The sequence below is a fragment of the Oncorhynchus clarkii genome, chromosome 12 (assembly GCF_045791955.1).
Source record: "Oncorhynchus clarkii lewisi isolate Uvic-CL-2024 chromosome 12, UVic_Ocla_1.0, whole genome shotgun sequence".
In the NCBI taxonomy this organism is placed as follows: Eukaryota; Metazoa; Chordata; class Actinopteri; order Salmoniformes; family Salmonidae; genus Oncorhynchus; species Oncorhynchus clarkii.
In genome coordinates, this window is record NC_092158.1 from 46512080 (window position 1) to 46524837 (window position 12758).

A 12758-nucleotide genomic window follows, 5' to 3' on the forward strand; every position below is an offset into this window, starting at 1 on the left:
TCTCATCCTCCGCATCTTGCAGTGCTTCTTTATTCTGTTCTTCACCTGAAGAGAAAGGAAAATGGATTAAAATGCTCATAATTAAAAAGACAGTTTGTCATTTTCACCACAAATGCAAAAAACATTTTAAATGGACAAGAATCCAGAGCCCACCCACTGTTACCATGACAACAGGGCAGTGAGGCTTCCAGTGATAAGGACTTTATGTAGATCCATTATCATTTCTACAGGTTGTCATTTTAAAGTATACTGAGTTTGTTCCCCCGCCTCAAAATCAATGACAAATATATAATTTATTTTTAAGACCTGCTATAACCATTACATACACACCAACAGGCTGCTTGGTTGGACCAACCCATGTCCTCTGACATCACCCAGACTAGTGCCATACATGTGAGATGGTGAGGGGAGAAAAACTAAACATCTTAGCTACATGTAGTTAGTGTGTTGGTGCACATCAACCGCACGTTTGCGTTTCAGTGTGAAGATTGAGTGTACCGTGTTCAGCCATATTAATAAGTGGAGTCTCTTACCTTTAGCTCAAAACCAGACAGACAGACAGACAGACAGACAGTGTTAGTAGAACTTGCGTTTCAGTGAGTCAGACAGTGTCACTAACCACACCCCATTCAACTCATGCCGAATGAGAGGGGAACATCTCTAGCTTCTACTTAATGGACACACAGACACACACCCGAAAACACCGTTCTCAATGCAGCCCAGATAGTTGGTTGAGTTGGGCCATGTGGACATCACAGAGCACTTTAGGCCAGAGAGGGTCTCATCTGGCCTAGACTAAGATTAGAACAGGGTCGTGTTCACTAGGCATGAAACTGAAGAAAACGGTAATGAAATGGGAAACATATATGAACTTGCGCAATAATTAACTGAAATTGTTTATTTTCACGAATTGACCGACACATTTTCTGGCTAGCACTCGCATTGCCTTCATTGTTATTTTCCTTACAAATAATAACTTTGGACATGTTGGGCGGCAGGTAGCCTAGTGGTTAAAGCGTTGGGCCAGTAACCGAAAGGTTGCTAGATCGAATCTCCAAGCTGACAAGGTCGTTCTACCCCTCAACAAGGAAGTTAACCCACTGTTCCTAGGCCGTCATTGTAAATAAGAATTTGTTCTTAACTGACTTGCCTAGTTAAATAAAAATGTAATAAATGAAACATGTACGCATTCCTATCAAAATAAGTGCCTTATTTTCTGTATATCGTGTTGTCATTTATGTATAGAGCATAATGTATTTACAGTTTTATTAATGTTTTCAAGTACTGGTGGCAAATAATGCATTCTGATTATTGTAATGGACACCCATGATGTGTGTAAAATACTTTTTGAAGGTTGTACTGATTATGATGAGCGAATGTTAAGCCATTTTACAGCTGTGTGTGGCACCATGTTTGTTGACATTATACAATGCATTCTGGGTGTCACAAACATCTGTCAGACCAAAGATGTTATAATGAGGTTCACTCATCTTTCGAGTAAACTTCCGGAAGTGAATGATCATAGACGACACCCCCCCTTCTCAACATGCATACTGCAAACAAACTAATCTGGTCTCTTCTTCGGCTGACGTGGAAAAACAAACATTGTGGCGCACACGAACTACCCATCGTCGGATTTCATTCGATTTTTTAAAAGTGTTTTACTCAATTATTTCAAATCAATGGTGAGCTCACCCGTGATTTGATGAATTGTAAATAGTAATTTCTATTAGCTAATTCCTATTGTGGTTTATGTCAGCCGAGAGTTAACACAAGTGGTCATATTTAGCTAAGTCAATATTTCCTCAGTTAGCGCAAGGACCCATTTTAAAGTGCCCCCTTTAAAAGAAAGCATAGTGGACAAGAGAAAGTAGTGCACGAAGAACCTGGGGAAGCATTGTAGGGGAGAAGAGAAGAACAGGCTTATTTGAGTAGTTCTCATGTTAGAAAAGGTTGGAGACCCCTGCCTGAGAGTCTACACTTGAGGGACCACTTCAGGTATAAAATACAAATATTTGATTAATCATTGAATTTGGCCTTACTGCCATTAGCCCATAGAAACACATTGGATAACAGACTCGTAGAAGGAAAAACAGACAGTCAAAAAATTAATTAAAAGGAAGATTATTTTGAAGTGTGTCCTATATCTGAGAGATGTAAGAAAGATCACGATTATTTATTTGTTTTACCCATATTTAAAGGGATAATTCGTCATAAAATGGTATCCATGACTTCATCCGACTCTGGGGAAGTTGATAAAGGGCCTCATTGCCAAAATCCCGAAGTATCCTTTTAACACATTTTTTAGGCACTAAACTACTTCCATATATACTAGAGGTAAACCGATTATGATTTTTCAACGCCGATACCTATACCGATTATTGGAGGACCAAAAAAAGCTGATTAAATCGGACAATTTTTTTACATTTATTTGTAAATAAAAATAATACAAAAACAAAGTGTTGGAGAAGAAAGTAAAAATGCAATATGTGCCATGTAAAAAAGCTAACGATTAAGTTCCTTGCTCAGAACATGAGAACATATGAAAGCTGGTGGTTCCTTTTAACATGAGACGTCAATATTCCAAGGTAAGAGGTTTTAGGTTGTAGTTATTATAGGAATTATAGGACTATTTCTCTCTATACCATTTCTATTTCATATACCTTTGACTATTGGATGTTCTTATAGGCACTTTAGTATTGCCAGTGTAACAGTATAGCTTCCGTCCCTCTCCTCGCCCCTACCTGGGCTCGAACCAGGAACACATCGACACCATCGTTACACATCGCTCCACAAATGCCGTGGCCCTTGCAGATCAAGGGGAACAACTACTCCAAGTCTCAGAGCGAGTGACGTTTGAAACACTATTAGCGCGCACCCCGCTAACTAGCTAGCTATTTCACATCGGTTACACCAGCCTAATTTCGGGAGTTGATAGGCTTGAAGTCATAAACAGCTCAATGCTTGAAGCACAGCGAAGAGCTGCTGGCAAAACGCACGAAAGTGCTGTTTGAATGAATGCTTACGAGCCTGCTGCTGCCTACCATGCTCAGTCAGACTGCTCTATCAAATATCAAATCATAGACTTAATTATAACATAATAACACACAGAAATACAAGCTTTTGGTCATTAATATAGTCGAATCCAAAAACTATCATTTCGAAAACAAAACGTTTATTATTTCAGTGAAATACGGAACCGTTCCGTATTTTATCTAACGGGTGGCATCCATAAGTCTAAATATTGCTGTTACATTGTACAACCTTCAATGTTATGTCATAATTACGTAAAATTCTGGCAAATTAGTTCGCAACGAGCCAGGCGGCCCAAACTGTTGCATATACCCTGACACTGCATGCAATGAACGCAAGAGAAGTGACACATAATATTGCCTGCTAACCTGGATTTGTTTTAGCTAAATATGCAGGTTTAGAAATATATACTTCTGTGTATTGATTTTTAGAAAGGCATTGGTGTTTATGGTTAGGTACAGTCGTGCAACGATTGTGCTTTATTCGCAAATGCGCTTTTGTTAAATCATCCCCCTGCTTTGCATCAATTATATGCAAAGCAGGACACGCTAGATAAACTAGTAATATCATCTACCACGTGTAGTTAACTAGTGATTATGATTGATAGATTGATTGTTTTTTATAAGATATGTTTAATGCTAGCTAGCAACTTACCTTGGCTTCTTACTGCATTCGCATAACAGGCAGTCTCATCGTGGAGTGCAATGAGAGGCAGGTGGTTAGAGCGTTGGACTAGTTAACTGTAATGTTGCAAGATTGAATCCCCGACCTGACAAGGTAAAAATCTGTCGTTCTGCCCTGAACAAGGCAGTTAACCCACCGTTCCTAGGCCATCATTGAAAATAAGAATGTGTTAACTGACTTGCCTGGTTAAATAAAGGTGTAAAAAAATACAAAATAAATACAAATCGGGCAAATCGGTCTCCAAAAACACAGATTTCCAATTGTTATGAAAACTTGAATTCGGCCCTAATTAATCGGCCATTCTGATTAATCGGTCGACCTCTAATATACAGTGGGGAGAACAAGTATTTGATACACTGCTGATTTTGCAGGTTTTCCTACTTCCAAAGCATGTAGAGGTCTGTAATTTATATCATAGGTACACTTCAACTGTGAGAGACGGAATCTAAAAAAAAAAAATCCAGAAAATCACATTGTATGATTTTTAAGTAATTCATTAGTATTTTATTGCATGACATAAGTATTTGATCACCTACCAACCAGTAAGATATCTGGCTCTCATAGACCTGTTAGTTTTTCTTTAAGAAGCCCTCCTGTTCTCCACTCATTACCTGTATTAACTGCACCTGTGAACTCGTTAGCTGTATAAAAGACACCTGTCCACACAGTCAATCAAACAGACTCCAACCTCTCCACAATGGCCAAGACCAGAGAGCTGTGTAAGGACATCAGAGAAAAATGTAGACCTGCACAAGGCTGGGATGGGCTACAGGACAATAGGCAAGCAGCTTGGTGAGAAGGCAACAATTGTTGGAACAATTATTAGAAAATGGAAGAAGTTCATTGTTGGAACAATTATTAGAAAATGGAAGAAGTTCAAGATGACGGTCATTCACCCTCGGTCTGGGGCTCTATGCAAGATCTCACCTCGTGGGGCATCAATGATCATGAGGAAGGTGAGGGATCAGCCCAGAACTACACGTCAGGACCTGGCTAATGACCTGAAGAGAGCTGGGACCACAGTGTCAAAGAAAACCATTAGTAACACACTACCCGTCATGGATTAAAATCCTGCAGCGCACGCAAGGTCCCCCTGCTCAAGCCAGCGCATGTCCAGGCCCGTCTGAAGTTTACCAATGACCATCTGGATGATCCAGACGAGGAATGGGAAAAGGTCATGTGGTCTGATGAGACAAAAATAGAGCTTTTTAGTCTAAACTTCACTCGCCGTGTGTGGAGGAAGAAGAAGGATGAGTACAACCCCCAAAACACCATCCCAACCGTGAAGCATGGAGGTGGAAACATCATTCTTTGGGGATGCTTTTCTGCAAAGGGGACCGGACAACTGCACCGTATTGAGGGGAGGATGGATGGGGCCATGTATTGCGAGATTTTGGCCAACCACCTCCTTCCCTCAGTAAGAGCATTGAAGATGGGTCGTGGCTGGGTCTTCCAGCATGACAACGACCCGAAACACACAGCCAGGGCAACTAAGGAGCGGCTCCGCAAGAAGCATCTCAAGGTCCTGGAGTGGCCTAGCCAGTCTCCAGACCTGAACCCAATAGAAAATCTTTGGAGGGAGCTGAAAGTCCGTATTGCCCAGCGACAGCCCCGAAACCTGAAGGATCTGGAGAAGGTCTGTACGGAGGAGTGGGCCAAAATCCCTGCTGCAGTGTGTGCAAACCTGGTCAAGAATTACAGGAAAAGTATGATCTCTGTAATTGCAAACAAAGGTTTCTGTACCAAATATTAAGTTCTGCTTTTCTGATGTATCAAATACTTATGTCATGCAATAAAATGCAAATTAATTACTTAAAAATCATACAATGTGATTTTCTGGATTTTTGTTTTAGATTCCGTCTTTCACAGTTGAAGTGTACCTATGATAAAAAAATTAGACCTCTACATGCTTTGTAAGTAGGAAAACCTGCAAAATCGGCAGTGTATCAAATACTTGTTCTCCCCACTGTATACTTCCATTCATTTTTTAAACTGGTATCAGGCTACCTTCAGACAAGGTTTGTGAGGCTTGTGGGCTTCCTAGAGCAAAACAAGCGACGTACAGTGCCTTCAAAAAGTATTCATACCAGTTGACTTATTCCACATTGTGTTGCGTTACAGCCTGAATAAAAACAATATTAAATAGATTCTCACCCATCTACACACAATACCCCATAATGACAAAGTGAAAACAAGTTTTTATAAATATGTGTACATTTTAAATACAGAAATACATCTCATTTACATAAGTGTTCATTTCCGAGTAAAACTTATTATTTCTTAAATTCTTCATGGTCTGTCAAGTTGATCGTTTCCAGACAACCATTTTCAAGTCTTGTCATAGATTTTCAAGCCGATTTAAGTAAAGCTGTAACTAAGCCAATCAGGAACACTGAATGTCATTTTGGTAAGAAAATAGTGTAGATTTGGCCTTGTGTTTTAGGTTATTGTCCCGCTGAAATGTGAATTTGTCTCCCAGTGTCTGTTGGAAAGCAGACAACCAGCTTCTCCCTCTAGGATTTTGCCTGTGCATAGCTGTATTCGGTTTCTTATCTTAAAATAATGTCTTAGTCCTTCCCAATGACAAGCGTACCCTTAATATGATGCACCACCATGCTTGAAAATATGACGAGTGGTACTCAGTAATGTGTACTCAGTGAACACTTTGTATTCTGGACAAAAAGTAAATTTCTTTGCCACATTTTTTGCAGTATTAGTTAAGTGCCTTGTTGCAAACAGGATGCATGTTTTGGAATATTTGTATTCTGTACAGGCTTCAATCTTTTCACTCTGTCATTTAGGTTAGTAACTACAATGTTGTTGTTCCATCAGTTCTCATATCACAACCATTAAACTATAACTATTTTAAAATCACCATTGGCCTCATGGTGAAATCCCTGAGCAGTTTCCTTCATCTCTGGCAAATTAGTTAGGAAGGACGCCTCTATCTTTGCAGTGACTGGGTGTATTGAAACACCATGAAAAGCTTAATTAATAACTTCCTCATGCTCAAAGGGACATTCAGCTACTTTTAGCCATTGATCAGTGCCCTTTGAGTGGCATTGAAAAACTTCCTTGGTCTTTGTGGTTGAATCTGTGCTTGAAATTCACAACTCGATTGAGAGACCTTACAGACAATTGTATGTGTGGGGTAGTTGTTCAAAAATCGTGAACTATTATTGAACATGGAATGAGTCCATGTAACTTATTATGCGATTTGTTAAGCACATTTTTTACTCCTGCACTTATTTAGGCTTACCATAACAAAAGGTTGAATACTTATTGACTCAAGTCATTTCAGCTATTCATTTTCATTTTTAAAAATTCTGCAAAACAAAATTCCACCTTGACATTACGGGGTATTGTGTGTAGATCTGTGACACAATTTCAAAGGAATTACATTTCATATCCTGGCTGTAACAATAAAATATGGAAACACTAAAGGGGTGCGAATAATTTGATGGCACTGTACGTGTTTGTGAGTCTCACCTTTCCATAGAAGGTCATATTAGTTTGTAGCCCAAACTAGAGGTCGACCGATTAATCGGAATGGCCGATTAATTAGGGCCGATTTCAAGTTATCATAATCGGTCATCGGCATTTTTGGACACCAATTATGGCCGATTACATTGCACTCCACGAGGAGACTGCGTGGCAGGCTGACTACCTTTTACGCGAGTGCAGCAAGAGCCAAGGCAGGTTGCTAGCATTAAGCTTATCTTTAAAAAAAACAATCTTAACAATCACTAATTAAACTAGTAATATCATCAACCATGTGTAGTTATCTAGCTTGTCCTGCGTTGCATATAATCGATGAGGTACCTGTTAATTTATCATCGAATCACAGCCTACTTCGCCAAACGGGTGATGAAGCGCATTTTTAAACCTGCATATTTAGTTAATATTGCCTGCTAACATTAATTTATTTTGACTAGGGAATTGTGTCACTTCTCTTGCGTTCTGTGCAAGCAGTCAGGGTATATGCAGCCGTTTGGGCTGCCTGGCTCATAGCGAACTGTGTGAAGACCATTTCTTCCTAACAAAGACTGTAATTGTACATAATTATGACATAACGTTGAAGGTTGTGCAATGTAACAGCAATATTTAGACTTAGGGATGTCACCCGTTAGATAAAATACAGAACGATTCCGTATTTCACTGAAAGAATAAACTTTTTTTTTTCCCAAAATGATAGCTTCCGGATTTTACCATATTAATGACCTAAGGCTCGTATTTGTGTGTTATATTATAATTAAGTCTATGATTTGATATTTGATAGAGCAGTCTGACTGAGCGGTGGTAGAAAGCATCTGGCTCGTAAGCATTCATTCAAACAGCACTTTCCTGCATTTGCCAGCAGCTCTTCGCTGTGCTTCAAGCATTGTGCTGGTTATGACTTCAAGCCTATCCACTCCCGAGGTTAGGCTGGCAATACTATAGTGCCTATAAGAACATCCAATAGTCAAAGGTATATGAAATACAAATGGTAAAGAGAGAAATAGTCCTATAATTCCTATAATAACCATAACCTAAAACGTCTTACCTGGGAATATTGAAGTCTCATGTTAAAAGGATACACCAGCTTTCATATGTTCTCATGTTCTGAGCAAGGAACTTAAACGTTAGCTTTTTACATGGCACATATTGCACTTTTACTTTCTTCTCCAAAACTTTGTTTTTGCATTATTTAAACCAAATTGAACATATTTCATTATTTATTTGAGACTAAATAGATTTTATCGATGTATTAAGTTAAAATAAAAGTGTTCATTCAATATTGTTGTAATTGTCATTATTACAAATGTAAAAAATATTTTACAAAAATAATAAAATCGTCCGATTAATCGGTATCGGCTTTTTTTGGTCCTCCAATAAATCTGTATCGGCGTTGAAAAATCATAATCGGTCGACCTCTAGCCCAAACTGTTCGGACTCTACAGACAGAAATTGGCAGATCGGCGGTACCGACTTCAGACGAGTCCTGTGACGCTTGTTGGGGTCGAACAGAGAACAACATTGTGTTCGTAAGAGTCATCTTTCCATAGAGGGGTCATCGTTTTTCTATAGTATGCATCTGCAAGTAGCTAAAGCTAACAAACTAGGTTCAATGTTAACTAGCCAACATGAGGCTATAACCGTTTAGACGCGACAGGCATTTTCGTGAGAAGACAGATTTTCGGGATGTCTCCTGGACTGACAAACACCGCTGTGACACTGCCAACTTCCACCGCAGATGCTGAGGGCCAACATCAGCAGATGCTGAGGGCCAACATCAGCAGATGCTGAGGGCCAACATCAGCAGATGCTGAGGGCCAACATCAGCAGATGGAGAAGCAGACCATGCAAAACAGACAGACAGATATTGTGTGTGTTGTTTTACGGGGTTAATAAGTGATAAGCAGTAATGGGAAGTCCCTACCATCATGGGACGTTTATTAATAGTTTTATTCAGTGTTACAGCATTTAATGCACATAATGCATGGCATAAAACATTTAATAAAAAAAAGAAACCAAAAACCGTGATTATTTTTTCATTATCGAACTGAAGCTGAACAGACCTAAAAATGCACTCAATGTTCAGCACTATTTAATAAGAAACACTTGTTCCCGTTGCACAACATTTTGCTACGGTGTGCCCTAATGAACCCAACCTGGCACTGGACGATGCAGTGACGAAGGGTTAGTGAGGGGAAGCAAGTCTGAGTGAGGGAGCAAGAGGTATGTCCAAGAAAGGTGAAAGAGATGACTTACAAAATACAGTTCTATAGAGGGAATGAAGAGGGGTTGTCCTTAAGAATCTACAAAGAGGAAAACGGAGACACGAGAAAGATGGGAGAGAGATATTAGAGCAGTGAAAGGGAGTACAGCTCAACAGACGGACAAGGACAAAAAAAGTAAAAGGAAGAGAAACAAAGAGGAAGGCGAAAGACAAAGAGATAGAGAAAGATAAAGAGAACGAGAGGGAGAAAGAGAGCTAGAGATGGAGAGGTGCTTCGGTTAGAGAAGGACCACTGTACTGAGGGAAGTTAGAGAAGGTTAAGTGTACACCACACCAGTCCAGCAGTCAGTAAAGTCAATAGCTAGAAAACACCCATCCTCTACGTGACCTTGTTTGCTGTCAAACTGATGTAGCAGCATACTTTTGAACACCACTGAAAAGAGACGCTGGAGTGTGTTTAGTCCAACTATTGTGCTACATATAACAGGTGAAGAAGCATGGAACACTCACCGTCTCCCTGCATGTCTGAAGTCCATAATGTAAGGTTGTCGCGTAGCAACTGCATGATGAGCGTGGAGTCCTTGTAGCTCTCCTCGCTCAGCGTGTCCAGTTCTGCAATGGCATCGTCAAATGCCGCCTTCGCCAACCTGAGGGCAGCAGCGTGGGCAGAGCAGAGGGGTCAAAGGTTGGATTTCACACAGCATCCAAGTCACACAACAATGGGCTGAACATCTAGTAACATGTACTGGTATGGAATATACAATCAAATGTATTTATAAAAATATATATATATAACTAGCCAGGGCATGAGGTGACTTCCTCAATGTACTGTGTTGGTGAGAATGTACTGCACACCCAGTCTGAAAATTTCACCATTGCATGATGGAGCACCAGATATGAGCCCCAAGAGAGAGAAGATGAGAAGATAAGACAGGAGAGAAGGGGCCCACCTGCATGCGCGGTCAGGGGAATTGAGAATTTCATAATAAAATACGGAGAAGTTGAGTGCCAGTCCCAGGCGGATGGGGTGAGTCGGGGGGAGCTCGATCATGGCGATGTCACTCGCGGCTTTGTAGGCTACCAAACTGTTCTCCGCCGCCTCCTTCCTGTCGTTACCCGTGGCGAACTCTGCCAGGTACCTGTGGTAGTCTCCCTTCCTGAGGACAGAGGGGAGAACGAGACCATGGTTATTTCAACCCCACAAAACAACAATAAATCCATGGTCTCCTTATGTTAACATAGGACTCTTTTCCTGAGGTATGCACTTCTGCACTGAACTCCCCTATTTGGAATTAAAAGGATTGGTATTAAGAGCCCTTGCTTATACCAAGCGTGTGCTTTTAAATCCTTGTGGGGTAGTGCTAGAGCTGGGCGATATGGACAAAAATCTATATCGCGATAAATGTCCTGAATTTATGCTATAATGATTAATAGAACAATAAGTCTATAACCATGTACACCAGTTTTTGTTATGATTCTTTAAACCAGGGATGTCAAATATATGGCCGTGGGCCAAATCCAGCTCGTGAGGGGGTAAAATAAATATATACAGTATTAGAATTATTTATTGATTTTATTTTGGGGCGGGGGTGCGACAGGAACCTTCCCACTAGCCATGATTGGCTGAGATAATGTATGGGCTGGACATACCAGGAGATGGGATTGAATTTGTCTGCCATGTAGCATGCTTCTGTCTATAACGTGAGCTGTTTAGTATGTTGACAGTCCTTTCTACCGTGCCATTTTTTAAGATATAACATTAGCCATCGAGAACTACAAAAGTTTTTGATGCCCTGAATTTAACAGGCACTATCGACAGATCAGTAGGAAAAAGTGATGGGCTACATTCTGCACACGCCACGGTTAGTGTGAACTGGAGTGACTTGACACAAAGCTGGCCAAACAAGACTTAGCTACAAAGAAAACGGCATTAAAATAGTTCCAGTCTGCCGTGACGCATTCATCCGTGTATACAGGTAAGAGCCTAGCTCAGATAAAGGTTTCAAATTTTGTTAGAAAGTCATTTTTATTGCAAGTTAAAGCAGACCGTTCGCTAGCAAATGTTAGCTTGCTGGCTCACTAGCTAACGTTACATGTATGATCTGTGTAGTTATATTATTTGAATCAGAAATCCATTTGCATTGCTAGTTATAGCCTAATGTTATCTAGTTAACATTTAACCTAGTTTGTTAGCTTTAGCTACCTGCAGATTCATACTACAGCTATGACAATATTTGTATTGGTAGTAGTTGGGGTTATGCCGGTTCATTGTTTAGCTAGCTAGCTACATGTCTAACAAAAGACTCCACTTCGTCCTGATTATTATATGACCCATCAAATTAGCAGGTGCGTCTGTGGGTGATTACAACCATCGATGTCATTTCATGAACATGTGTACATGTCTAGACAATAGTGACCCATTCCCTTAGCAAGATCTGGGTGAGGGGTGGTTATAGCATTTCCTTCACATAACCCATCAATTTAGACAAGTGTGTCGGGTGAGCGTCATCTAATAACGATAAAATATTCATAAAATGTTTTTATCTGGACACTTTGTTTTTAATATTGCTACTATGCAGGTACTATCATTGTAGCGTTAACACCTTCTGCATCCTGTGCATGTGACTAATAAACTTAGATTTGATGTGATACAACGTGTGTTTACCACATGACCTCACATGTGAATCCTTAAAGAGATGGCTGGGACCAAGGCTTCAGTGGATGTGAATAATGCTGAATGGGTATAAGACAAAGAAGAGCTCTCCAGTACCTATACCAAAAAGGGCCATTTTCTCAAAAGTGGGGTTACAAGTTTGTCAACTTTCAAAGGAAAGTTACTTTCCCATTGTTGCTCCACTGCAGTGTATAATATAACATTTTCTAGCTCTGCGTCTCCACTTTTATCCAACGTAAAAAAAAAACACCATTTCAAATTTTGATACAAAAGACCAAATCGAGGCGGTCGGTCACGTATACTTTAAAATGACAAAAAACAAATTGAAAATGTGCAGAAATTATAATGGACCTACATTCACACAGTTTCTTGAGTGTGTCCAGCTCGCTAATAAAAACCGAAATGAAAGTAAGACAGTCAGGGAGCATAGAACATTTTAAACACTTTGGATAGAAGACTACTTTTTGCTCATTTTAACAGAGAGGAAATATAACACATTTTCAGCGCAGCCCTCAGGTCCTTGTTGAAGACCAAATGTTAATACTACTAGTTTGATGGTTGTAGCCATCAATTGTTCCATTAAAAATCACCTATATTAGAAAATGTCACATTCTTCTAGTATAGTCTGCTTATTGTAATGAATGACAT

General features: G+C 39.9%; 1 protein-coding gene across 4 annotated transcripts in view; it reads right to left on the bottom strand.

Moving 5' to 3' along the window:
- Positions 1 to 12758, bottom strand: part of LOC139423239 (14-3-3 protein epsilon-like) — a 39469-nt gene that overhangs the window by 3176 nt on the left and 23535 nt on the right. For 2 of the 4 annotated variants that reach the window (XM_071175041.1, XM_071175040.1), the window contains 4 exons: positions 10387 to 10593; positions 9947 to 10083; positions 9469 to 9515; positions 1 to 45 (listed from right to left, as the gene is read on the bottom strand). The exon at positions 1 to 45 is cut by the window's left edge. In XM_071175041.1, the coding sequence (XP_071031142.1) occupies positions 9508 to 9515; positions 9947 to 10083; positions 10387 to 10593 (352 nt within the window). In that variant the 3' untranslated portion in view covers positions 1 to 45; positions 9469 to 9507. The remainder of the gene's footprint in view (positions 46 to 9468; positions 9516 to 9946; positions 10084 to 10386; positions 10594 to 12758) is intronic. The other 2 variants (XM_071175038.1, XM_071175037.1) reach the window with 1 other exon arrangement.